At 43.8% G+C, this 26,957-nt stretch overlaps 2 protein-coding genes across 3 annotated transcripts in view; one reads left to right on the top strand and one right to left on the bottom strand.

Annotated features, from left to right (window-relative positions):
* The window catches only part of RASSF6 (Ras association domain family member 6), a 61,036-nt gene that overhangs the window by 1,961 nt on the left and 32,118 nt on the right, over window positions 1-26,957 (bottom strand). The gene's annotated exons all lie outside the window — the stretch shown is intronic.
* Window positions 825-25,170, top strand: LOC128837734 (alpha-fetoprotein-like). Its single transcript, XM_054029133.1, has 15 exons — window positions 825-952; window positions 2,436-2,496; window positions 4,588-4,720; window positions 5,787-5,998; window positions 7,770-7,902; window positions 9,995-10,092; window positions 12,659-12,788; window positions 13,710-13,924; window positions 16,121-16,253; window positions 17,286-17,383; window positions 18,611-18,749; window positions 20,302-20,525; window positions 22,409-22,541; window positions 23,747-23,801; window positions 25,005-25,170. Exons 1-14 carry the CDS (start codon window positions 868-870, stop codon window positions 23,789-23,791), a joined length of 1,839 nt encoding a protein of 612 aa, XP_053885108.1. The 5' UTR covers window positions 825-867; the 3' UTR covers window positions 23,792-23,801; window positions 25,005-25,170.

Raw genomic sequence — 26,957 nt, forward strand, 5'->3', positions numbered from 1 at the left:
CTATCTCTGCCTCTTAACAGCTTTGCTTTTTAGAGCGTAATGCATAGCTCCTACTCCAGCCCTTCCTATTTCGTTTCTTGTTACAATTTTAAAACTACATTATGTGTCCCCTAATATTTTATTTCTTAATGGCAATCACTGTAGCATGAACAAATGAAACAGAAGTCACTAAAATAACAGGATTTTTTTTTTTTTTTTTTGCATTTCCCTTCCATTCTGCAGCCTTCAGATCAGGTTCGTTTCAAGTTCTGGGAGAAGGTTAGAGACTTTTTTCAAGTTTTTGGAGACGTTCTAGTGTGAATGGATAATTTTGCAGCTCGAGTATCTTACATGGTACCTTATTCCAATTTTTCCACCACTGTGGCTCTGTAGCTGGGGTAAGAGCTGGATCAACAATCTAGAAAGCAAGAGTTACAAGTCCACTTCTGAACTCGGGGTCTTTCACTTGACAGGGCACCACCTATGCACTGCTAGCAGAACAGTTCACCTTTGAACATATGCTGGTGGGAGTGGAAGAGTCTGTATATCGGCTACAGGATAAAGAGCACAGTTATGAAAAATCAGTTTGTTTAAACATCTTGTTTGTAGTGAGATAAGGTAATTTACAAAAGGCTATTTGTCTAAATTCTGAAAGACTAATGAATCTACAAGGCCTTTTTGTGACAAGATGCCCAGTTAAACAAAATGAGCAAATACTTTTATCTATTTAATTATTAGCAGGAATATTCCAAAAGTTTTAACGTCAGATACGACAGCAAAAGGGTTTTTTCATTAACCAGACATTACTGGAGAAGAGTATAAAAGAAACACCTTTCTGCTGTCTTTCTACCTTTCACATACATTCCAGGCCCCCCCAAATCTGACACCATGAAGTGGGGAACATTCATTTCTTTTATTTTCTTGGTAAGCTTTGCCGAATCAAAAACCCTGCCCAGAAGATATCGGGATGTAGGTAAGAATATTTCTTGTACATTAACTATAAGCTTTCGTATAACGTCCACACACAACTTGTTGTGGTCATTTGGGGATCTCATATGGTCATTGCCCATTCTAAAACAAAAAAGTAATATAAAAAGTTAACAGTTATAATTGATACATCTGAATAGTACATCACAATTATATAATGGCTCTGACTTCACAGGAAAAAAGATCAAAAGCACACAGTGGGTCTGACTTCTCAAAATAGGCTACTACATTTCAAATACAATGACCATGATTACCTACTGGATTTGTGAACATGGTTTAGAAAACATTTAAGGTTCTAAGTCAGACTCTGCAAGTACACGGTCTCTTTTCAAGCCAAATCATGCTCACCTTTTTCATGCAAGTCATTGGGAACTAGTGGGAGATTTGCATGAGTAAGGTAAACAGGATTTGGACTTTATATGTAATTCTCAGTTTGATACCCCTCTCAGTAAGAGTCTTAGTACTATTAGTGCTATCTAGTGTTTTTTAAAATATGTTTTGAAGAACAAACTGGGTGAATATTGAGGGCCCAATTCCGCCACCCTTACTTAAATTGATTAGTACCTTATTCTGTGAGCAGTGCAATTAGTTTTAGTGAGTAACGGTGGCAGAATCTAGACCTTCACATTTAAAATCTAGAAGCTGTTTTCTGTGCCACCTTTTTCCAATTTCACGTGATCATTCTCCGGTTTGTGGCTTATTAATGCTTTGAGTATCCATGTAATATATGGGACAGTATAATATTTACTTAGAGGTGTACAATATGCAGGATGGTTTTAAACACACAGAGCTTCATCATACTCATGTTGATTGTACTTTCATCTTGGGAGCTACTTACTTTATAGAATGCAGAGGCAGGTCCTAAAAAAACAAAAACAAAAAAAAAGTGCCTACTAAAAATCTTAGATTCCTAGAAAAATGAGGCATTCTTGAGATTCCTGTTTGAAAGTCTGGTTTCCACAAATGCCCATGGGCAAATAGTTAGATTTTGTATGAGGGTGAACTCTATTAACTTCAAAGGAGTTATAGCCACTCATGCAGTGCTGATTTTAGCTCATTAACTTTAAATACATAATCCCCCATTTTAACTCAAACTGGCCAGTGATAAAAGATCCCTTTAAATAACTAAGCACGGTTTTAAGATACTGAGGTACTAAGTACTTGGCCCACCATTACCAAAGTATCAGAGCACTTAATTGTTAGCATATTTATTCTCATCATAACCACCATGTAAGGTGGGGAAGCACTGTTGCCCCCATCCATTACCCAGATGGGGAACAGAAGCAGAGGGAAACTAACAGACCTATCCAAGGTCTCATGGGAAATTGGACACAGAGCGGAGATGTGACTCTAGGTCCGGGTAGCACCCTAACTATTCAACTATCCTTTACAGATCAAGAAAGTGCTTCATAAAATACATATGTATGAAACATTTGGTGATTCAAAGACCAAATTATCTTCTTTTTCAGATGAAACACACACCCTTGGCCATTGTTTTACTGAGCTACACGAGGAGAATTTTAAAGGCGTGTAAGTGTGACTGATAACAATCCAGCTGACAGTGTGCAGCCAATGATCCTTACGGTGTATTTTTATCCAGTTCAGAAATGCAAGACTACTAATGAGCCAGATACTGAAAAAAATACATTTAAAAATATTGGCGGAATAAAAGTCGATCTTCGGAGCAACAAAATAAGTCAGAGCAAACATCAAATAAAGTGAGACAAATTAGAGGACTTGGCCTTTGCCCCCCCCCATGAGGAAGCGGGGCAATAACAGGCCCTTACAGCTCTATGCAGACTGCTCTGAGCTTGTCTGTGGATATGCAGGTGCCAATGGGCCCTGGGCACCTGTCAGTCCTCAGTTAGAGCCAGCACGAAGAGAGTGGGGGTGGGGAGAAGCAGAGAATGGGCAGAACCTTAGTTGCAGCCTTCCCCCAAACGAAGTGCTGGCGTGCTTCAGTGAGCGGGCACAGGGAGAGGATATCCACCAGTAGCAGATTGCTGTCCCTCTGGAGAAGGAGCAGCATGGGAGAAATTATGACTCAGAGGGCTGTTGATTAATTACAGTGCCTCCTGGGATGGTGCAGCTCAGGGCCGAGCTGAACAGCACTATCTAGTCCCAAGTATTAGCTACCCATTATCCCACCAATTCATAAACTCACCTCCAGGAGATCCTTTGATCATTGCTGTTTGAAGTAACTAGAGTTTTAAAAGAAAAGACTGTTTCTGGCTAGTAGGAAACACGGCAGCTAGAGACAAGCCAAGATCAAAACTACAGGGAAGTTAGATTTTGTCACGTTCAACAAGAATAAGGTTTTGGGAAGGCACATTACATTGTTTCCAAAGATGGCCCGGACATCCATGCCAACTGTGCAAAATCCTGCCAATATTTCTTCCCTGCCCTTACTGTAGTCCATTGACTTTTTCAGCCTTTCTGCAATAATACCTGGAGGAAAGAGAACTGCCAGCTGGAGACCGCTCTCTGCAATGCGGATCTCTGCTGCCTACACAACATAGGGACAGGGGACGTTCAACTCTGACAAGCTCTTGTTTGTCCCAAGCAATGCAGATACTATTTACAGCGACAGATTCCTTATGACATGCAGCGATGCTTTAGGGACCAAAAAAACCCAACCAACCAACCAAACAAACAAAAAAAAAAACAAATAAAAAAACTCACCTTTGAAAATTCTTCTCTTCGAAATTTTTAAAACTTAAGGGCATTTTCATAAAACAGGATCCATGTTTGAGAATTCATCAGCTGTCATCATAGTTAAGTAGGGTTAAGATGCTTAACTATGATGGTTCTTACTCAGAGTTAAGCGGACAGCCAAATCTGGGGTCAAGAAAGCATACCCATCCCTCCATGATATATTGGTAGAGCTCTCAGGGTTTTTTGCCTTGCCTGGGAACAATGAGTGTGGATCATTGGTGAGGCTGATGTGAGGGTCTTTCACACTATCAGTTTTCTGTAACTGCAAGCGTCTTGGTGGAATTTGATTGCCTCCTAACTTCTAATTTTATATTCTTGTATCAGAGGATTTTCATTTCAGAATGGGAGTGGGAGAGAGTGGGAACCAGACAAAAAGTAGGACCAAGGTATCATGCAATAACCCTAATGATCAGAGGGAGAAATACTAATTATGATATACAACTAATATGAACTTAAGAGACTGATTTGCCATGATAATGGACGCATGGGGGAATGGAAATCTCTATTGCAATGCATTAGCTCTCCCATGGCTACAGAAAGGCAAATTCATTTAAACTGCCTTCAGTTCGGCATTTAGCAAATGGTTCAGCATTGAGCTTCTTTGGCCATTCTCCTGTAGGTTTGAGATGGATCTTCATCATATTTTATCACTACACAATGCAAAAACATGAATATAAGTCTGATTCCACACTGACTTTACCACCATGGTTCAGTAGGTCAGGAAAAATTGTCTTTGGTTGCATCTCAGGTTCTATGTTAGACCTGTCCTCCAGCCCTGCCAATACAACCAGCTCCTATGAGGAAGTCTATGACCTCTGGATCAGATGTAGCACCCACACAGCTTAAAGAAATCCATTTTGCTTTTTGGTAGCTAGGTATCTATGTAACAGTATTATCTTGTTGCAGTGTCCTTGCCATATTTGCTCAGAATGTGCAGGAAATCACTTATGAAGAAGCAGCTAAAATGGTAAAAGATATCACAGACCTTGCACAAAAATGTGTCGCCAGCAAGGAAGACCCAACATGTCTGAAGCCGCTGGTAAGCAAAGATAGTATTATTATTGTGGCCAAGACAACATGATTGTATTGCTATCATGACCAAGATTTTCAAAAGTGACTAGTGATTTCAGGGGCTTCAATTTTGGATGTCCAACTTGAGGTGTTGGAAAGGAACTTGATTTTCAGAGGATGAGTGCTCAGCACTTTCTGAAAATAAGACTCACTTTAGGGCATCTCAAGTAAGGCTCTGAAAAACTGAAGTCCTCCAAAATCATTAGTCACTTTTGAAAAATCCTGGTCTGTATCTTTTTAAAAAAAAAAAAGTCTGCTTAGACAGAAATTTGCTATCTAAGGTCAATGTAACTACATTCAGTAGTAGCCAGTGCCACTCATTAGCAGCAAGGAAGGAGCCTTAATTTGTTTTTAGCAATTAACCCATAGCAGTGTCACTTTCTGTCAGAGATGGAGTCTGAACAAAAATGTTGCATCCAAATATCCTTGAAATTTTGTTTCAGTATCCAAATCTGGATTAGATTTGTGCACATGCCGCCTATTTGTTAGAATGGGTTGAACCAAAACCCTGGATCCGAGCAACCCCGCTCTGTGGGGAGCTTCAGATCTGGATCTGAATTTTGCTGCTTGAACTTATTTTGTAAGTCGGGAGGAGGATACTTTTCATCACAGAGTTTCAATTCTAATCAGAGACGCACAAACCAACATGGCTTTGTGTCTTGTCATACTTGATATTACAATATGGAGGTGGACAAACCATCTTGGTTTGGGTAAAGATTTGAAGATTATCTGAACCTCAGTGGGAGCCACTGGGTGCTCATTATGTTTGAAAATCATCCCACTTGTTTAGTTGCCTAAACATGGATTTAGGAGCCTAAACTTAGGCACCAATTTTGATAAATCCTGGTCTTCAAGTTTAGGGCCCAATCCAATTCCCATTGCAGTCAAAGTAAAAAGGAATAAAAAAAAGGGGGGGGGGGAATCAGTTTGTGAGAGTCATGGCTCTGTCAATAGTTTGTGGTCTTAAATGGTCTTTCCACAAGAGGAAAGACAGTGCAACTACAGACAAACAGAAATGTTTCTTCTTTCCACAGACTGCCATTTTCCTGGATGAAATCTGCCACGAGCAAGGCCTTCCTGAGAAATATGGGTTAGCTGCCTGCTGTGCTAAAACTGACCCTGAAAGAAATGAATGTTTTCTATCCCATAAAAATTCTACACCAGGATTCATTCCTCCTTTTGAAAAACCAGACGCTGAACAGGGATGCAAACAGTACCAAGAGGATCGACTAGCACTTCTGGGCTTGTGAGTAAACTAATTTTATATTAGAATCGAATGAGTTACATGCTGTGGTTCTCAGCTCTGTAAACTTACTGATAGGCGCCTCCTTGTGGGTGGGCATGCCACAGCTCCTCTCTCTCTGGGGCTGCCTGCACGGTCACAATTTCTCTGCCAATAACTTGGCCCTCTGGCTGAGTCACCATCTTAAGTCCAACCTTTCTGGAGTCACATTTGTCCAAACTAGAAGTGAGGGTTGCCAACTGTCTAATCGCACAAACACCCTTGCCACGCCCGCTGCCCCGAGGCCCCATCGCCTGCTCCCTCCACCTCCCCTCCCTTCATTGCTTGCTCTCCCCCACCCTCACTCACTTTCACCAGGCTGGGGCAAGGGGTTGGGGTGCAGGATGGGGTGAGGGGTGCAAGCTCTAGCCGGGCAGTGCTTACCTTGGGTGGCTCTCGAAAGTGACTGGCACATCACTCTGATAGCCGCTCCTGCAGCCCGCACGCACCACCCCTACAGCTCCCATAGGCCATAGTTCCTGGCCAATAGGAGCTGCGGAGTTGGCGCTTGGGGCAGGGGCAGTGTGCGGAGACCCCCTGCCTCAAATTTCCCAGTTTGGCTTCAGTAGCCTCCGGGAAATAGAGCCGGATTCTGGGAGACTCCCAGCAAAGCCAGGAGGGTTGGCAACCCTACTAGCAGTCCCAGAAACATCTTAACAGGGAAAAAAAAAATCTTTCTGCCTTATCTGAGGCTAGTCCTCAGCATGTCTTTATGGCTCAGCCCGCAGCCTCCCCACTCAATAATCCTTGCAAGGGGCTTGTATGCCCCCATTCCTGGGGCCAGTAGGGGAACCTAATCCCACCATCTATTCTGGGTTCTGGTCCAGGGACCCTGTACTGAACAGCTAGTCTGCTCCTTCACCTGTACTGCAACTTCTCTGGGCCCCTTCCTACCCACTCTCTCCAATTCCCCTTACTTCTCTCCCCTGCTTAGTCAGGGTCTCCCCCAGCCAACCTGCTTAAAGAGCTTTCCTCATACTCTTCCTGCTTGGATTTTCCCAGCAGGTTCCTTTGCACCCCTGAGTTTCCTTCCCTTATAAGAACCTCCATTCAGCTCTTTCCCCAGGTGGCTTTATCATTACTTAAGCCTGGCACTCACTTTTTTCCCCTCAGGTGCTGGCAGGTAACTAACTGGCATCTCAGCTTCCGCCCCCTTCCCCCCCCCCCCCATTATCCCATTCAAGACCTTTGTACCTTTCAACTCCCCAGAATGGGGTCTTCTGCCCCCCTTTGCTCCAAAAGGGCCATTATACCCCAGAACCAACATGAATTACTGTTCTATTATGAACCCTGTTCTAGGACCTGCTAACTGTGGTCATCTTTCATGGCACTCGGTCCTGCAAGGCGCCAACCACACTGGTTTGATCAAGCAACACATCTGGGCTTAACTTTAAGCATATGAGAAGTTCCCTTGAAGTCATAGGTGCTTCAAGTTAAGCATGTGCTTAAATGTGTTGCTGGATCTGGCCTAGAGCACTCAGCACCTTGCAGGATTGAGCCCTTAAATTCTAGTAAAATCTTAGCACCCCTTTGCAACAGAATTCCCTTATGTTAAATCCCATTGCATTATACTGTTCCCAGCTATTGACTGGGGTTGCTGGTATAACAGGCTTCGCTGTATATTAATTATAGAGCAGCATAAGTGCATATGACACTTTACAACCCATCCAAACCATCTGGACTCTGCCCTGGGAGCTTACGCTCAAAGTTAATTCAAGGCACCTTTCCATTTTAGATACATCTACGAGCTTGCCAGGAGGCATCCTTTCCTGTATTCCCCAACAATTCTTAGCGGTGCTGGTCATTATGAGGAGTTGATGAAAGTCTGCTGCAAAGCTGATGACAAGAATGCATGCTTCAATGAAAAGGTATTTTGTTTTAATATGTACATTTACTTCAGGTTTTGATTAGTGGTCTCCTATAGCTAGAGAAATGCTTGAAGCAGAGCTGAAGGTCAGCTTTTTCCATTTTAGTCACCTAAACCCTTATTTAGGCCCGGCTTCCAGCAATCACTTCCATTCAGGACAGGACTTAAGCATGTGCTTTCCTGAATTGGGGCCTTTGACTCTTAAGAAAAATGGTCTAATTTTCAGAGGTAGTGAGCACTGGCAGCTCCCACTGCCTTCAAGGTAACAACAAAAAGTTTATTTTCAAAGAGAGGACACCGTTTTAGGATTGGTGGTTGAGACTTTCAAAGCAGTGTAGGGGATTTAGACACATAACTTCCCCTAACATTAATGGAACATCTGTATCTACGTCACCAGGGCTGGCTCCAGGCACCAGCCCACCAAGCCTGTGCTTGGGGCGGCACCTGGAGGGGGGCAGCGTGGTGCGGCACTCCGGCCACAGGGGAGAGCGGGGCCACGGCCGGGGCTCGCCGCCCTCCCCCCGGCGCTCTGGCCGCCGGGGAGAGTGGAGCCCCAACCGGGGCTCTGGCCGCCCTCCCTCCCGGCGCCCTCCCCTGCCGCGCAGGGGGCGGCGGCTGGAGGCTTTTTTGCCTGGGGCAGCAAAAAAGCCAGAGCCGGCCTTGTACGTCACCCAGAGTGTTTGAAAATCTCAGTCAACATTCTATTATTAAAATTCCTCTTTCCTGTTATTCTAAATGAACAAAGTATCTGATCTTCTCTCTGTATGTCTGCCTGTCTGTGTAGTACTGATGTAACCCTTCTCACTATTGAATCTCAGGTAGCTGTACTTATTTTATCAGATATTGGTGCAATAGGATGGGAGAATGCTAACTGTATTATTAGAATAGCTGCATTAGACTGGCTTGGGGCCTGATACTGCGTGGTACTGAGAACCTTCACCTTCCGCTAACATCTTTGGCAGCAGTATAGTGTAGTTGAGTACTTTAAGAGGCTCTCAGCACTTTGCAAAATGAAGCTCTTAAGAAGGAGGCATATGTACTGTAGATAGTCAGAGCAGATTATCCATAAGTGCCCAGTTTAAAAAACACAGTAGTGTTTAATAAAAGGGTTTCTAATGGGCAGGATTTCACAAAACTCTAACGAAATAAGAGGCTGGTGATCCAGCCACATGAATTAAATAGGGTTACCATATTTCAGCAAGCAAAAAAGAGGACGGGAGGAGCCCTGCCCCCATCCTGCCCTAGCCCCGTCCCTGCCCCTCCCACTCCCCCCCCCCTCAGAACCCCTAACCCTCCCCCCGCTCCTTGTCCCCTGACTGCCCCCTTCTGGGACCCCTGCTCCTAACTGCCCTCCAGCACCCCACCCCCTACCTAAGCCTCCCTGTTCCTTGTCCCCTAACTGCCCCCTCCTAAGACCCCCCCGCAACTGCCCCCCAGGACCCTACCCCCTACCTACCCTGACTGCCCAAAACCTTATCCACACCCCCCCCAGAAAGCCCCCCCCCAGTCTCTTGACTGCCCCCTCCAGAACCTCCCTGCCCCTTCTCCGATCCCCTGGCTCCCTTGTTGTTGGCCTTCGCCTAACGTCTCTGTGAACTTGCTCAGGAACGGCCTGAGCCGTTCGTCCCGTCCCGGCACGCTGGGCAGCAGTGGGGGAGGAGCTCCAGATTGCCGGAGGCAAATGCAGGGAGGGAGGGAGGGAGTGATCTCTGCTGCAGGGGAGGCGGAGGACGCGCTCTCTCTGGCTGTCGGAGCCTCATGTAAGTGGCACCATCAGGCCGGCTGCCCTGTTAGCCGTGCGCGCTCTGCGGGGGCGGGGGGGGGGGGTGAAGTCCAGACATTTACAAATTCCCCCCGGACACTATTTTTAGCTCAAAAAGCTGGATATATCCGGGGGAATCCGGACGAATGGTAACCCTAAATTAAAACTATGTGATCCGGCTTCCTTTTGCTTTCGTGAACACTTTATAGCTAAGCAGGAAAAAACTCTTTTGTGTTTCTGCTAAAATTCTCTATTTCTGATTCTGTTTTCTTAATTCATTTGACCAGTACGTTATGTTTTTTTTAAATGGTTGACCTCATCTTTATAACAGGCACCATCTGCGATGAAATCAGTGAGAGAAAGTGGCTTGGTAGAGGAACAAACATGTGAGATCCTGAAGAAGTTTGGAGAAAGAGCCTTAAAGGCTCTGTAAGTCTGTAGCTTGTTTATTCAATGTACAACATTTTGGTTACTTAGAAAAAAGGCCCTCCCCCCCTCCCGGTACACCTGCCAGAAGCCTACTGCTTGTCTTTAGAAGACAAAGTGAACTGAAGTACCTGTGAAAGAGGTGTGCAAAGAACACAAGACAAGGCCCTGAGATGTTTTAAAAAAAAATATCAGGCCTCCAGACTGTAGCTCTTCTCCTTGGCAACCACTCTCAAGCTGTCTCTGGAGGAGACAGAGATAAGGATGGTTAAGCACCAGGGTATTTTTTGGCTGGCTAGAGCTGGTGCAAGGGGGTTCTGCCTGTGCCAGTGAGGATGGATGTGCTTCAGGGAGGATTCCCCTGTAAGACACCATGTAGTGTTGTGCAGCCTGGTGATGGAGGCAGAACCGAGAAGCACTCAGAGGATGTGCATTTACAATAGCATCAGAGCTTGAATGAATGTAACCCAGAAGTGGCTCCCTCCCCCAACACACTACGGTCCTTTCTAGGAAGTGGAGGACACACAGCTCTATAATTTTAAACTTACCTTCTATGATAGGAGCCTCTCATGAGCGCCTCCTGTCAGCAGGTGCAGACCTGCACTCATTCTCTCTCTCTCTTTTCACGGTGCCCCTGTGGGCTGTTGCCCTTGTCAGGTAGGTCTTCAGTGGCTCAACCTTCGGGCTAAGTCACACAGTTAATATGCATTGAACTCACAAACCCCTTCTGAGGTAACGAAGGCCAACAAATGGTTGGCCCTCTCCAAGGTCTTCAGCCCCATCTCTGAGCAATCGGTAATGTCTTTATCCCGGTCTCTGGGCTCAGTCCTCTGCCCTTTCTGGGCTAACTTTAAGGGCACGTCTGCCCTGGTATAGAGCAGTGCCCTAGGGCTTCCTCTCTGGAGGCTCTTTCAGTCCTGCCCTTCACTTGGGCCTCTAAACAAGCCTTATCCCCTTCTTGGCACTTAGGCCACTCTGCCAGTGGGGGGGACCCAGCCCCGCTCACTACTCTGGGTCCCAACCCAAGGAGCCTATAAATACCAGCCATGTGCTGCTTCCTATAATAGTTACTGCTACTGCTATTCCCTGGGCCACTTCCCACATAGCCCCTTCACCTTCACCCTTACCTCAGGGCTGAAATTCTTCCTCATGGAATGCCAACATCACCAAACCCATCGTCTGATTCTTCCTTGAGCTCCAGCAACAAGCACCATCCTTGCTTCTCTGGTCCCCACCAGGAAAATAAGTGGCTCCGCCCCTGCAGCTCCTTTTTTCTCAGCCTGCTAAGCTCTGATTGGCTGCTTCCCTGCAGCCTTTCTAGGCAGGCCTGGAGGACCCACCTTTATTGCTCCTTTTCTGGGGTAGGGTGTGGTAGGACTGCAAGGCCTCCAACAGGGGGCCTGGTACATCCCATCACACCACAGTTGCCAGTGGAATGAAGCTCTAAAGCTGTAGGCTGCATAGGGGATGTAATAAACAGGTGCATCCTGCTAATATAATATACTAATCTTCCCCTCTCCCCAGCCAGTGCTGATGTGACTGTGTTGGCTGGCTCAAGGCCCATCAGTGGAGTCACCTTGCATCACCACACCTACCCTCCTTGTGGACTTTCCTGTCACTGTGTACGAGGATGGTTGAAGGGATGAACCTAAGCTCTAAGTGTTTTTTTGCAGAATTATTTAAAGCCCCTAACTCCCATCTGCACGCAGGGGAAAACATTATCCTCTCAGATAGTACTATATCTTGCCATCCCCTTTTCTTACCAGCAGCCAAGGGCAACTTTAGGGATTACCAAAAAGAAAGGAAGGGGATTGCCATAAAATGAAAGTCCACAGAGCTTTAGTGGTTGCAGGCCCCACTTAAATTACTTAGATCACAGTAAATCATTTTTGTGCACATTGATGGATGCGGATATGTATAAAGCGCAGGGACGCAGTGTTACTGCTTTGACATCTGAGCAATAAGTATACTCTAATTGGAGTCCATTTTATAACAGAACTTACAGGTCAGATTTGCAGAAAACTTTATGTGCAGCTAAATGTCTGCACAAAAACACGTGCACACCTGAACACACAGTTACTATGATTCAAGGCATGCAACCACCCCAACTTTTACATGCAGATGGCCCGCGGGATGTGTAATCGGGAATGCAAATTAGGCATGCAACTCCACATGTAAGTGTAGCATAATTTTCTTAAAACCTTAACTTTTAGGGGGAAGCCAGCTTTAAAATAATGGCCAAGTTCTGCTCTCTTTTACACCAGCCCAGATCTTTGGTGGCTGCTGGTCTGACTTAAAAATGCAGCCCAACTAGTTCTAAATAGCCACTGGAGTGTTTCTGTGGTAGTTCTGTACCAGTTATAGGCCTGATTCACTAATGTGAATCCTAAGGGAATTAAATGACCAGCTCTTATTGAAGTTCAGTGGGAATTGGGGACCAAATTTCCTTACCACTTAATTCAATTGCAGTTTTTATCATTGACTTCAGTGGCAGCAGAGGCAGGCCACTGCTAGAGATCATATTAGTGCATTCTAAGTTTTAAACAATACTTGTCTTTATTCTTTCTAGGAAACTTGTTCAAATCAGCCAAAAATTTCCAAAGATTGATTTTGCTACTGCTACCAAACTGGCAACGGATATTGCTCACATGCACACGGAGTGTTGTCATGGTGACATGATGGATTGTATACACGAGAGGGTAAAAGAATAACTTATTTACCATGTCTATGTTTATAAAAAAAAAAAAAAAAAAGTAGGTTTCATAGTGGGTTTTCTTCCTTCTAGTTTTGTTCCTTTTTGCTGATCTTTTATGCATCTGTTCATTGTTCTCCAAATTAGGCATTTAAAGCCTGAAAGATTGATACATAGATGAGAATTGTTCATCCTGCTAAATTATTCCATGTGACTCTGTTTGCAGTGAAATAGGCAGAAAGCATAAGGCACAAGGATGAGTTTGTGGCTAAGGCACTAGACTGGGATTCAGGAAAACTGCGTTCAGTTCCTGGCTCTGCCACATACTTCTTGTGTAACCTTGGGCAAATCACTTAATCACTCTGTCTCACATCTTCAAAGGTAGTTAGGTGTCTAAATCCCATGGAAGTTAGGCACCTAAATAACTTCAAGGCATCTTCTACTTGCATGTTGCTATTCTTTCTCCCACTTTTTGTCTGTCTTGCCTATTTAGATTTAAGAGTTTTGGGGTTGAGACTGTCTCTTACTATGGGTATGTACAGTGCTTAGTACAATGGGAGGCAGTGTTGCCTAGTGAATAAAGCAGTGGCCTAAGACTAGGGTTCTAGTCCCACTTCTGCTGCTGGCTCACTGTCTGCCCTTGGGCAATTCACTTCACCTCTCTGTGTTTCTGTTTCTCCATCTGTAAAATGAGGATACTGATTTGACCTTTGTAAAACAACTCCCATGCCCTCCACAAAAAACACCTTGAGCTGTACAGATGAAAAATACTAACAGCTATGAGGTAGATATTAATGGGGCCTTAGCTCAGCTAGGGATTTCTCTAAGCTCTACTGTATTAAAAATCATAATTGAAGGAGGGGTTTCCAACTGCAAAACAATGAGAAAAACCAGACATAAGTACCAGTCTTTTTTAATTTCTTTACAGGTAGAGTTGTCAACTTATGTCTGTGCCCACAAAGATACTGTATCAACTAAACTCAGCGACTGCTGTGAAAAGCAAGAGACGGAACGAAGTGAATGCATAGTTAACTTGGAAAATGATGACAAACCTGCAGACTTGTCTCCCAAAGTCAGAGAGTTCATAGAAGACAAAGATGTGTGTGAGCACTTTGCCAAGGAACAAGATGCCTTCCTGGCTCGGTAATGCAGCTCTCAATCTACTCTGGTGTATCTCTGTCATTTAAGGGTTGCAGGCCCAGCATTCCAATTTAGAAGCCAAAGCTTTGCTTGCAAAACTCCAACTTGTGAACTAAGTCTGTATGTGGGAATGCAGTCAGTGTAGAAGCGCATATCTTGACCTATTAAGTCTGGTTTAGGCACTGAGGTGGTTTATTGAAAACAAACAAAAAAATAGTATGCCTAATTTTCAAGAGGTTTTTATTTCAGATATTGGCCTTTATTTGTATTTGCCTTTACATTTATCATGGGTTTTTATTAATGCATTTGTAAGCCTTTTACGTGACTAAAACAATGAAAGATCTGCTCTTCTCCTAGTTCTATAATTCCATCATGTAGTAACTGAAATACTGTGTTATTTTTGGCTCTGAAAGGGGCTTAATGGAATATTTAAAAACGTTAGCACAAGTATAAATACGGAGCTATTTGGTTTTACTGAGGTTTACCTGAATACTGCTAGTTCCATTGTTTTTTTTGTTTTTTTTTTATAGAGAAAGGGGAAAAAAAACAACCTTCAATGCTGCTGAATTTGAGAATGGGATGGGAGCAAATGTGGAACTTCTGACTTCATAAGTTTTCCGCTATTTGGGTTGGTTGATCATGACCAAGAACAGGGTGAAAATCTTAAATTTCCAGTGCTGTCCATTCCAATCCCAGATTCCAATGTTAGCCCTGGTTCAGCCATAAACTTGTCTAAACTAAACCCAGATCTTTATCTAAACATGTCTGCTTTAGTCCGATTCTGGCTCTGATTCTATTCCCATTGCAATCAATAGAAAAAGTTTCCATTGGCTTTAATGGAATCATGATCACATCCCAGATGTACACCCAGAAGCTGTTTAAAATACAATGCTTTTGTTTATGAATGTGAAAGTCAACATCTTCTGGGCCAGCTTCTGGGTTAGTATCAGCCGATTACCTCACCTGAATGACACCATATCTAAGGTTCCTTGTTGGAAAGAAGTTCGCTAGCATTTAGATGTGATCAGGGCCGGCTCCAAGTTTTCTGCCGCCCCAAGCGGCAGGAAAAAAAAAAAAAAAAAAAAAAAAGCTTTGGCGGCAGCTCAATTGTGCCTCTCCATTCTTCACTCCCTCTCTTCCTCTTCTGCAGCAGCTCAAAGAGGAAGAGAGGGACTGAGGGACCCAACACCGAATTCCCGCTGAAGACCTGGACATTCCGCCCCAATAGCGGACGGAGTGCCACCCCTTTCTATTGGCCGCCCCAAGCACCTGCTTCCTTAGCTGGTGCCTGGAGCCGGCCCTGGATGTGATGTAAATGGCTAAAGCTAAGCTATGCATTTTAAAAATGTCTTGTAGTTAGAGCGGGACGATTTTTTTTTTTTTTTAACCACAAAAAGATTTGATGAAAAATACCTTTTTGCATTTTCCACATTTCAGTTTTTCATACTCCCCCCCCCCCCCCCCCAAAAAAAAAAAAAAAAAAAAACCCACCCTGAAAAGCAATTGTTGGGGATTTCAAAATCCAAGATGTTTTTGTTATTTTAATTTGACGAAATTTTGAACAATTCATCAAAAAAATTAGCCAATGTTGAAAAATCTTCATTTTCTAAATGTTTCATGGGAAATAGAATCCATTTCCCAACCAGTTCTAGTAACAGCCAGATTAACTTCGTGACCAGGAGGTGCTCAGCGCTAGCAGGATCAGGACCAATAACGCTGCATACCAAAATAAATAAATAAATAGCTAATCTTTCGCATAAACCCTGCAAATAAATGAAATCTGCATGTGTGGTCAGTGGCCACATACAAATTGTACATTAATCCTGTGCTAAAATAGGGCCAAGTTTTTCTTTAATGGCCTCTAACGTCAAATAAACTAAAAACTTCAACCATAGAGGCTAAAAGGTTCCTGAGAAGAACAACATCTTATCATCAAAGCTTATCATCTTTATGCTTTAAACAAGCCGAGCTGATTATAATAAGCGCTTTGGATGAGTCAGACAGCAGGAGTTGGTCAGACAGATGTACGCTATACAGTTCAGTTACAAGTTGCTGGGCTAGCCTCACCAGATGGAATGCTATGGCCTGTGTTCTGCAAGGGGTCAGGCTAGATTATAGTAATGGGTCCATCTTGCCTTAACATTAATGAATCTTTGAAGGGCCCAAATTTCTAATGCGGACATCGTTCATGTGTTGCAGATTTGTCTACGAGTACTCAAGACGACATCCTGAGTTCTCCCATCTCATGCTTTTAAGAGTTAGTAAAGGCTATCAGGAATTACTGGAAAATTGCTGCAAAACCAGTAACCCTCCCGAGTGCTACGGCAAAGGGGTAGGTGCCACTGTACTTCATGTAAATAACCGGGAGGCCTGAGCAGCCTTCACAAACGGTCATCGTCCGATGCTGATTGAGGCATGAGGTGGAAGCATTTCCACTCTCCTGGTCTGGAACTGCACCCCAGGGTTTCCTCGAAGGAGAGAGCAGTTGTAATAAGGCTTTATACTCTCCAGTCTGCAGGAAGGCAAATGGAATCTTCTCCCCCTTCCATTATTTGAACCATGTGGGGTTTTGCTGGGGAATGAACATCCCTGTGCGGGAGATGCGGGGTCAGCATCTGCTTATTCAGTGGCAGCTGGAAGCTCTCCTCTGCTCTCCCAGGGCACTGATCCTAGAGTTGGCTAGCTGTTCAAACAGGAGCGGGTAGCTGGGAGGGACTCCTGCCCATTCGGGACAAGTAAGCCCCTCTCTTGGAAAACAGGAAGTAGGGGAGGACAGCAGCAGAGCCCTCTCTCCACATACAAACACTTGTTTTTAAGGGGCGCATTCTAAGTCCCACATCACTGATCCCTCTGCCCCTTCCTTGCACCTCCATGCAGATGGCTCGTAAGGAGCTAGTACTGCTGTGGTGCCCTATCTGTGATCTTCACATGGGTAGAGAGAGAGGTGCCAAGAAAGGGAGATCTCAGGTCTGTGAAATCCCTGAGCCCTTTGGGGCCTTTGTGGGCTCCAACCAATGAGCTTCTCAGCATCCCTATGCACCTGCTTGATTGTCCTCAACATTGGTCAGCATGGCCTGGAGCTCCCCTTTGTGGCAGTTAGGGTCCCCCACGACCCATAGGGATGTGGGCCTGAATAATCATCAACTCCGTTATTTAAGAGACGTAGGGGCTAATGGTCTATGCACGAGTTATATTCAGATAGTTGAGGCTTCAGACAGTGGAGGGCAACTTTAATGCCATCAGCAGAGATATAATGATATGTCAGATAACAGGAAGTTGTGAATAATCAAAGCTGCATTGTGATGCAGTAGTATTCTGCATTGCACACTAACCGCTTTAACAACATAGTTACACTGTTTTTCAGGAAGAAATGCTCAAAAAACAAGTCCAGGAAAGCCAGGAATTGCTAAAGGCAAACTGTGACTTCTACAAGGCACACGGAGAGTACCTCCTCCAAAACATGTATGTTTGGGGTATTGTTTGTTTCCTAATGAGCATCCAACCCTTGTTTACCAGTTTTAAATAACAGGGGGGCCATATCCTCAGGTGGTGTAAATCAGTGTGGATCCACTGACATCAGTAGAGCTACAGTCTGGTGTAAACAACTTTAGGTTTTGTCAAGGTAACGTTCTAGCTCATGAATTAGGTCCATATTTCAACTCATGAAGTGTGAAGATAATAAATACTTTGTTAAACTGCCTGGTCTCCTGTGTATGATATAGGTCAGGTTTGCTGATCACCGAGATGTGCAATTGCCCTCTGGCTGAATTCTGAACCCTGAGCTCTGACTTAAAAGCCATAGTATGGCTCAAAGTGAGTTGCTTTGCCCTCTCTCATAGGCTCCGGTTCTCTGTGTGTGCTGTAATATGCCCCACTCGTGTGTATTAACAAAAAACCTAACTGTGCAGGAGAGGGACCAAAGTTTGAATAGACTGAACAACCGCCTAATCCCAGGTGACAGTCCCACCATGTCAGGGTTGGTGAACATTAGGGCATAGGGAGCATGGACAAGCTCACAAGGCGGCTAGTTTTGACCCTAATTCAGCAAGGTTCTTAAGCACAGGACTAACTTTAAGCACAGGAGTACTCGGACTGAAGTTGCTCGTATTACGCGTGTGCTTAGCATTAGGCATCTTAATTGCCTTTCTGAATTGGGCCCTTCTTCTCTGAAGAGATGTACAGGATATGCTGCCCTCTCAGTCTGGTCCCTCTCAAATCAATACATTTGCTTTTAAAAAGGCCTTTGGAACAGGAGAAATGTCCCAGCAAACCTGGCTTGACCATCAATCTATTCATCTTTCACTCCATAGTATTGGTCTTGCCATACTTGCTAATGATCACGTTGTCTATGAAGAAAGGGAGTTCTTTTCCAGCCCATCTCCTGCCCTACTGCAGCCTCCCATAAAGTCACATAGGGTTCAGTCTTGCGAACAAATGAGGTCCCTCGACTCCCATTGAAGGCAATGGTAGAGTGGTGGTATTTGTAGGCAAACACAAAGGACTTGATTCTTATTGCTTACGCCCGTGTAAATGGAAAGCAATTGGCTTTTAACACATTGGACTAGATCCTCCGCTGGCGTAAATGGTTGGCGTTCCAGTCAGAGATATGCTGATGTACACCAGCTGAGGATTTGGCCCATCAATTACTAACTTGCTGGACCACCTGTAATTGAGAGATTGTTCTTTCAGGCTCCTTGTCCGCTACACCAAGAAGATGCCTCAGCTATCATCCAGAGAGCTGCTCCACTTCACAAAGCAAATGGCAGCAGTTGGCGGCAAGTGCTGCCATCTAAGTGAGGACAAAATATTTCCTTGTGCTGAGAGCAAAGTGAGTATGTTTCTTTCCTTATCTCAGTCCCACTTGTTCCTGAAGATCTCCCCACTACTCCCAATCGCCAACTGCCCACAGGGTCCAGAGAGAAGCTCTAACTCAGAACCCCCACGAGGGAGCAAAATGTACAACTGGTCACTGACTTGGCCTTGAGGTGTAGGGACAGATCATGAGGGGGTGTAAACAGGCATATCACCATTGAAGTCAATTGATTTATGTTGATTCACACCAGCTGAGGATCCGGCTTATAGTTTTGCAAAGAAAACCGTCGGGCTACAGTGAAGCATGTCCTTTGCTGAATCAGGGCATTAGTTATACATACTGGAATTCTGATCCCCTTCCCATTGAAGGCAATAGCATGTGTCTCCTGCATATCTTGGGAGCAGAACCAAGCTGTGAACAGATATGGCCTGGCTAGGACATTGCTCCCTTGGGATGATTAACTTTATATCATTCTTCCATCACTGATACATCTATCTCATGGGCCAAATTATTGAAAGGGACACAAACTGGCCTGCACATGTACTTTAGCATATGCCATTTTTTTGCAGCATCACATGTACATACACCTGCAAATCCCTGTTGGTGTAAACAAATCAAGTACACATGTTGTGACAAAGTTCCTCCTCTATCTTGGTGGGTCCTGCGCTTATTGGTGGATTTTCTTGCCTCAGAGATTCACCATGTGGGTTGGGGAACAGCCCAGAGACCTTCCCCTCTGGAAGAACCCACAGTCCAGGTCAATTGGAAGGTTTGGGGGGAACCCAGGCCCACCCTCTATTCTGGGGTCCAGCCCAGGGCTTTGTGGACTGCAGCTATCTATAGTGCCTCCTGTAACAGCTGCATGATAGCTACAACTCCCTGGGCTACTTCCCCATGGCCTCCTCCAAACACCTTCCTTAGTCTCACCATAGGACCTTCCTCCTGGTGTCTGATAACACTTGTGCTTCTCAATCCTCCAGCAGCACACTCTCAGCTCCTTGCACCTCTTGCTCCCAGCTCCTCATACTCATGCCACAAACTGAAGTGAGCTCCTTTTAAAACCCAGGTGCCCTGATTAGCCTGCCTTAATTGATTCTAGCAGCTTCTTCTTAATTGGCTCCAGGTGTCCTAATTAGCCTGCCTGCCTGCCTTAACTGGTTCTAGCAGGTTCCTGATTACTCTAGTACAGCCCCTGCACTGGTCACTCAGGGAACAGAAAACTACTCATCCAGTGACCAGTATATTTGCTCTCTACCAGACTCCTATACCCCACTGGTCTGGGTCAGTCACAGTGTAAATTCCATAATTTGTGTGCACAGACAACAGTGCATTAAATTGCATATGCATGGAGGACACTGTTTGAAAATCTGGCCCCATTTTGTGTTGACGGCACTCAGCTTTCAGTAGGAATGTGGGCTGGTGCTTCCCTTTAAGGAATTTTGCTTTAAATTATAAAGGTTTTTATTTATAAAGGTTGAAACCCTCATGAAATTACCAAGGATAGCATGTGTCTGTTATTTTTTTTTTAAAATACCAATGTAAAAAACAATTCTCTCTCTCCGTACAGGTTGACCTTGTTCTTGGCCAAATATGTAGAAGACACTATGACAGTACTATAAACCCTAATGTCTGTAAGTGCTGTAGTAACTCCTATGCTCTCAGAAGGCCGTGCTTTAGCAAGTTGGGAATTGATGAGAAGTATGTGCCCATACCATTGACTCCTGATCTGTTCACCTTCCATGAAGACTTGTGTGCAACTCAAGAGACAGAGCTACAGAAAAAGAAGCAGGAGTAAGATATGCCTATTTATTTTGTTTGTCCCAGCTTCTGTATCACCATCCAGCTACTCTTCACCCTCTTCTTGTCTACCCAGCTTTCTCTCTAGCACCTACTGTTTCCTCTTCCTCCTTCACATCCCTTGCTAAAAACTCGTTCTTCCAGAAATATTTACTTATTTCTTCTCCTCACCAATTCTCCATATTCCCACCCTTGCTTCCTGAAGTTTTGTTCAGTTTTTTTGTTTGGTCTTCGTTTCCCTGTCCGCCTTTCATTGTAAGCAACCAATTTTCAAATGTAGGTGTCTACGTTGCTATTTAAGCACCACGGGTAAAACCAGTGGGATTCAGGCTCCTAACTCACATAGGTGCTACTGAAAATTTTATCCCTGAGGTATAAAATTTTAAAGCTGACCATAATTTTATTTTTGGGTGCCTAACATGAGAGGCCGGAAAGAGGTCTGATTTTTTTTTCAGAAGAAGGGGGTTCAGCATGTTCTGAAGATCAAGACCCTTTAAGATATCTCAAGATGAGCACTCAAAAACGGAGCGACCTAATATTAGCTAAGTTTTGAAATGTTAGAGCTCTAAATGCTCATATCTGGACCCCTAAATCAGCGCATAAGTTCTTAAAATGGGCATTTAGCTATCAAAATATGGATTTAGGACACTAACATTAAGACAACCAACTTTATAAATAGGGCTGTTTATGGTGCTTATGTGGTCCTGTAACTGTAGTATTTTAACACCTCAGAATCTTTGAGGTCTTTAGCCCAAGACCCCTGTGAGGTGGAGTAGTATTCTTCCCATTTTATCCCGGGGGGACTGAGGCACAGAGGGTATGTCTACACAGCATTTTGGAACAAGCCTCCCAGCCAGGCTTGTACTACTGCTCTAAACATAGCTGTATAGACAACGCTTGGTAGTTGTGGCTTGGCCTGGAGTTTGGACTCTGAAGCCCACCTCCTCCCTAGTCTTCAGAGCCCAAGCTGCAACTTCAAAGCACTCTCTATACAGCTATTTATAGAGCGCTAGTGTGACCCCTGGTAACCCTGTCGATCTGGGCTAGAGGCTTGCTTCCACTCACCATCTGGCATTGTCTACACATGGCATTTTGGAGGCTAAGTGACTTGCCCAAGGTCACACAGGAAATCAGCAGCAGAACAGGCAACTAAACCTGGCTCTCCCAACTTCCAATGAGCACCACTGGGCCATCCCCTGGTCCCCAAAAGTGGCAGAACCCAAATATTTCTCTCTTCTCAGTGGCTCTGACACACACCTGAGAACTAATGAGACCTGGGGTCTTAGTGTGCTCTCTCTTCTTCCCACAGAGAGCAACTCAGGAGCTGCATCTCCTCCTGTTGCTGGAAATGGACACCTTGGCAGCTAACTTTCTTCCCCGAGAGCTATGTTTGTGTGGGGACAGTGCACGCATATGAACCATGCCACCCATATGGGCGCCATCTGGGGCCTGTAGCTAGTGGACTAGCATGTCAGTCAAGCTGCTGGTCTGCCCTCCCCCCCGAACTATTCATGTCATACGTTCAAACAGGCAGAGCTCTGAGGTCCTGGCGCGGGGAGGGGGCCTTCTCTTCCTTGGAGTCGCCAAAGTTACGCGTGGCTACAAAAACATTTGCACAATTGCATACAAGGGCCACTCAACCTTACAAGCAAAGGTTACTACTCTGTACTGAGGAATGGTGCAGAGATGTCCACCTACCTGCCCATTCATCCATGGTGCAGTGACCAGGCCCAGTGAAACTACACAAAGGAAAGGAGATGATAATGTAACTTTGAAATAAGGATTTGTAGATTTGAGGGCATAGAAGCTCTTTGGCAATTCATGTGCTATATATCTTTAAGCTAAGTAGACATTGCTGTGATTTGTTCTCCTTTCAGATTGCTCATCAGGCTTGTCAAATATAAGCCCACCATTACAGATGAACAACTGAAGTCCATCATTACATCTTTTCTTGGAATGAGAGAAAAGTGCTGCAAAGCAGAAGACCATGAGGCATGCTTTGGAGAAGAGGTAGCTCCCTTTTTTTCCCATGCATCTTTAATCAAAAAGGAAGGCAGGCCTGGGAGGTGTGCCTATCTGTATTTTAAAAATCTACTACAACTAGCCAGAATGGTTCCATTTAGGTTTTTAAAGAAGGAACCATATTGCCTGCATCTAAATATATAAACTCCAGAATGCCAAAGAATGTAAGTTTGCCTAAGATACATCTAGTATTAACCTTTTGCTCATGTTCAGAAGTTTACACCTATAGAACACACCCTTTATTATCAGCATCAAGGGGCTGAAGACCTGTAGGACACTTCAGTGATGTAGGCCTGAGGACAGGTTCTCAAATCTAATCTAACAGTTTCTCCTGAGGTGTAATTTCTAATTTAAATTTCTCTCCTCAAGACCAGCTCTTTGCAAGGGAGGAGTGGTATAGTCTCAACGTTAGATGAAAGCAGTTGTTTCCTAGATTTTTAGTGACTGAATTTCTCAATTTCTTTCACCTAGCTCCATTCCTCTCCCTGTCTCCCCATTCTTTTCCATATTGGTTTAGATTCATTTCACTGTTAAATCACACAACTGCCTCCTTTTGCTTCTCTCTCCTGCCCAACTCTATTTCTGTTCATCTTTTTCTTAGCGCTCTCCCCTTTTGTTGGCTATTCCTTAGTTGGAATTTAGTTACCAATCCCTTTTCCACTGCTTGAGCCAGAATGGAATCCAACTCTCTCCCCCGAAGCTGTAGCTGCTTCGCAAGGCTCTAAGGGGTAAAATGCAGTAAACAGTCATTTCTGTCAATAAAAGGAAGAATTTGAGACTCTGAATCCACACAACAAGCAGCTCTATAGAGGTAGAAGGGACCGCTGTTTATAGTCCCTTTTCAGAGTGAAACTGTACCTTAAATACTTTTCTAACAACTGCAGCATCTTTCCATAAAAATCTCAGTCCAAGAGTAGCAGCCTTAACTGTGACTTAATTTAAATACAGTGAGATTTTCTTTTCCTTTTGGGTTCTACTGAAGTATTTCAGAGTTGATCCAAGTGAATATGGGAATTGTGTGAAATTTCTTGAAGAGATAACGTTGCAACTTTATGTATATACAGAATGTATGACTGCATGTTTCTAAATGACAGGAAATGCTCCTAAAGCTAGGATGCTTATATTGTCTGTCCAAATATACATTCTCTTCCAGGATTCTCACACCTATAAATCTTTGTCTTTTTTTCTCCTAGGGTCCAAAACTGATAGCAGAAAGTCAGGCTCAGTTGGCACTATAAACCATCGCAGGTAACCTCAGGGGAAATGTGTTCTGAATTACATAAAGGACTAGTCCAAATTTCCATGAAGTGTGCTTTGGAACTTATGAATTACCATGGTGGAAAAGACTAAGGAACAGATTCTCAGCTGCTGTACACTGCCCTAGCTCTATTGAAGTCAGTGGAGCTGTGACAATTCACACCAAGTGAGGCTCCACTATCTAGTCTCCTACAGTGACCTATGGTAGATGCCTCAAAGAAACTCCCCATAATGCACCTGGCCAGCTGTGGAACACTAAGCCCAGTCTAGACCCAATGTTGCATCAGTTGAACTAAAGGCAGTGTGGACACTCTTTAAATGGATAGACACCTGGCTTACGTCAATTTAGCTCAAAATGATTAGGGGCAGGGAAAATAAGCTGAAGTAAGCTACTCAGACCCAAATTAAGAGTGTCCACACTGTGTTTTGCACCACTTTAACTAAATTGAGTAGAAAAATGATTTAAGTTAAACTGGTGCAACTACAAGGACCCTGTATCATGGAGGTGGGACTTCTTGTTCCAGGTTTATTCTGTGCAGCATAAGAATTGAAAGCCTTTATAATTTTTAGCTTAGCTAGTGTAACTGTAGATTCCATTGATTCATAGTGTGTAAGGGCCAGCCCCTTAGCCCCTTATAAACCCCCCTTGTGTCACTGCATAATAATCATCATCATCGATTAACTTAGCATTTTAATAGCACTTTGTTGAAAGTACAGAACAGACATTCACTACTTTAACTTGCTAATGCACACGATGCTACAACAGCACAAGGGGAACTAGAAAGCTGCCTGAAGAGTGTCTTGTTGGGCATTCTGAACAGATGTAGAGCAAAGACTGGCATAAAGGCAGATGAAGGATTTGTTGGACACAGAGTTGGAATGTGCTGCACTCTGGCAAACTCCTGCAGCAGAGTGGCTCCCTGGAAACCTCCCTGAGGTTGCTGTAACTTGCAACAGGGGCTGTTTTGGCATTCCTGTTTATCCATATAAATGAACTGAGGGTATGTGATGCCATCAAATACCAAAAGGCAAATATCTCTAAAAGAAAATCCTTCCTCACAAAGGTTTGCAAACAGATATACCTTGATGTTCAGATTTAATGTGGCTCATTTAAAGTGATTTATCACTACCAAAAATAGAAAGCCACTTTCTTGTTTACCACTGTAATTAACTCATTTTTCTCATTTTTCCTAGCTCATCTGTGAAGATGGAGATAAAGTTCATCTCTGCCCTGTTGGCTGTATTTGCTTGCTTTCTTATTAGTTGTCACTGTCATAGTCCTCTGATTCAAAGAAACAAAGGCAATTCTGCCCTTACTTTCATCTCTCATTCAATAATGAATAAAGCTTTGAATAAACTCTTCCCTTGTCCTGTCCAGTTGATTCATCACATTGGACAATCGCTCTAAAACAATTTTCTACAAAATCATTGCCATGTTTGCAAATGGCTGGTACCATTACAAACTGGTAATTTTGTTTCTTTAACAGTTCAGGTGATGGAGACACAGCAGAAAAATCCATTCAGGCCCATGCCAGGTTTCAGAGTTATTTTTATAATGCCCAAAAGTGTTAGGAACTACAAACCTGGGAAGACAGGTCTTTGCTCTGAATAACTTACAACCTACATATACAATATACAGACAAAGGAAAGGGGAAGGGATTCAATCAGACACCACCACCCTTAAAGGATGTACTTGACTTTCAATCTCAACAAAGTCAGTGGCACCTACATTTAAAATTAAAGCATGCGTTTCATTTCTTTGCTGAATCATAGCCAATTTTTTTCTTTTCTGGTTTCTTATATTTTTAAAGTCTTCTCCATATATCTTAGTCTTGGTTTTTTAGAACACTTATCTCTTTTACTTTTCATTTCTATTTCACGCATTGATGAGTTTGACAGAATAGAAATAAAACAAACAAAAGTAACAATGAGAAACTGCTGAACTGGAATTAATTTGCAAACTAGATACCATTAACTTGGGCTTGAATAGAGACTGGGAGTGGCTGAGTCATTACACAAACTGACTCTATTTCCCCATGTTAAGTATTCTCACACCTTCTTGTCAACTGTCCGAAATGGGCCATCTTGATTATCACTACAAAAGTTTCTTTTCTCCTGCTGATAATAGCTCATCTTAATTAATTAGCCTTTTAGAGTTGGTATGGCTACTCCCACCTTTTCATGTTCTCTGTATGTGTGTGTGAGTATGTATATATATATAGAGAGAGAGAGAGAGAGAGCGAGAGAGAGCGCTTCTTACTAGATGTTCCATTCTATGCATCTGATGAAGTGGGCTGTAACCCACAAAAGCTTATTCTCAAATAAATTTGTTAGTCTCTAAGGGCAGGTCTACACTAACCCCCCCAATTCGAACTAAGGTACGCAACTTCAGCTATGTGAATAACGTAGCTGAAGTTCGAAGTACCTTAGTTCGAACTTACCTCGGTCCAGACGCGGCAGGCAGGCTTCCCCGTCGATTTTGTGTACTCCTCTCGCCGAGCTGGAGTACCGCAGTCGACGGCGAGCACTTTCGGGTTCGACTTATCTCATCCAGACAAGACGCGATAAGTCGAACCCAGAAGTTCTATTTGCTTGCCACCAAACTACCGGGGAAGTATAGACCTACCCTAAGGTGCCACAAGTACTCCTATTTTTTAAAGGCTCATTACCAAGCAGGAACAGCACATTAAAGCTAAGTACTGTGATTTCTGAAAACGATACATATGCCCCAACATACATGAGTATACCTTGATAGGGTCATTCTGAGGGGCTGTATTTCTACAGCCTTTTTCCCACATCAGCCCTGACAAAAACAAAAGCATGGGCTACCAGGTTGTATCTGCTCATGATCCCACAGCACCAAATGGAAGATAAATTTGACACTTGGAACAATATGCACAATGAGAGGGTGACCATGGTCCATGTAGACAGACTAGTTTTCCCCTTAATTGAGACATTACTTTAAATGTAATAAGGATAATTGGATATGAGCCGGTTTTCCTCCTTTGTAAGGACGAATTTTTACTCTCATAATTTATCCACTGGAATGGGATTATTTTATTTGAAAATAGACCTATTAGATTTAAAGTACCTTAAATCTAGCCACTTACACTCCAGTGGGATCAATTTTGCAGCTTTTATGTAAAT

This window comes from Malaclemys terrapin, chromosome 5, assembly GCF_027887155.1.
Source record: "Malaclemys terrapin pileata isolate rMalTer1 chromosome 5, rMalTer1.hap1, whole genome shotgun sequence".
Lineage (NCBI taxonomy): Eukaryota > Metazoa > Chordata > Testudines > Emydidae > Malaclemys > Malaclemys terrapin.

Bases quoted from the DNA above. Each gene is read 5' to 3' on its own strand.
- LOC128837734 (XM_054029133.1), top strand. From the start codon at position 868: ATGAAGTGGGGAACATTCATTTCTTTTATTTTCTTGGTAAGCTTTGCC. The intron at 13,925-16,120 runs GTAATGCAGCTC...CATGTGTTGCAG, and splicing joins CAAGATGCCTTCCTGGCTCG to ATTTGTCTACGAGTACTCAA. The intron at 22,542-23,746 runs GTAGCTCCCTTT...TTTTTCTCCTAG, and splicing joins AGGCATGCTTTGGAGAAGAG to GGTCCAAAACTGATAGCAGA.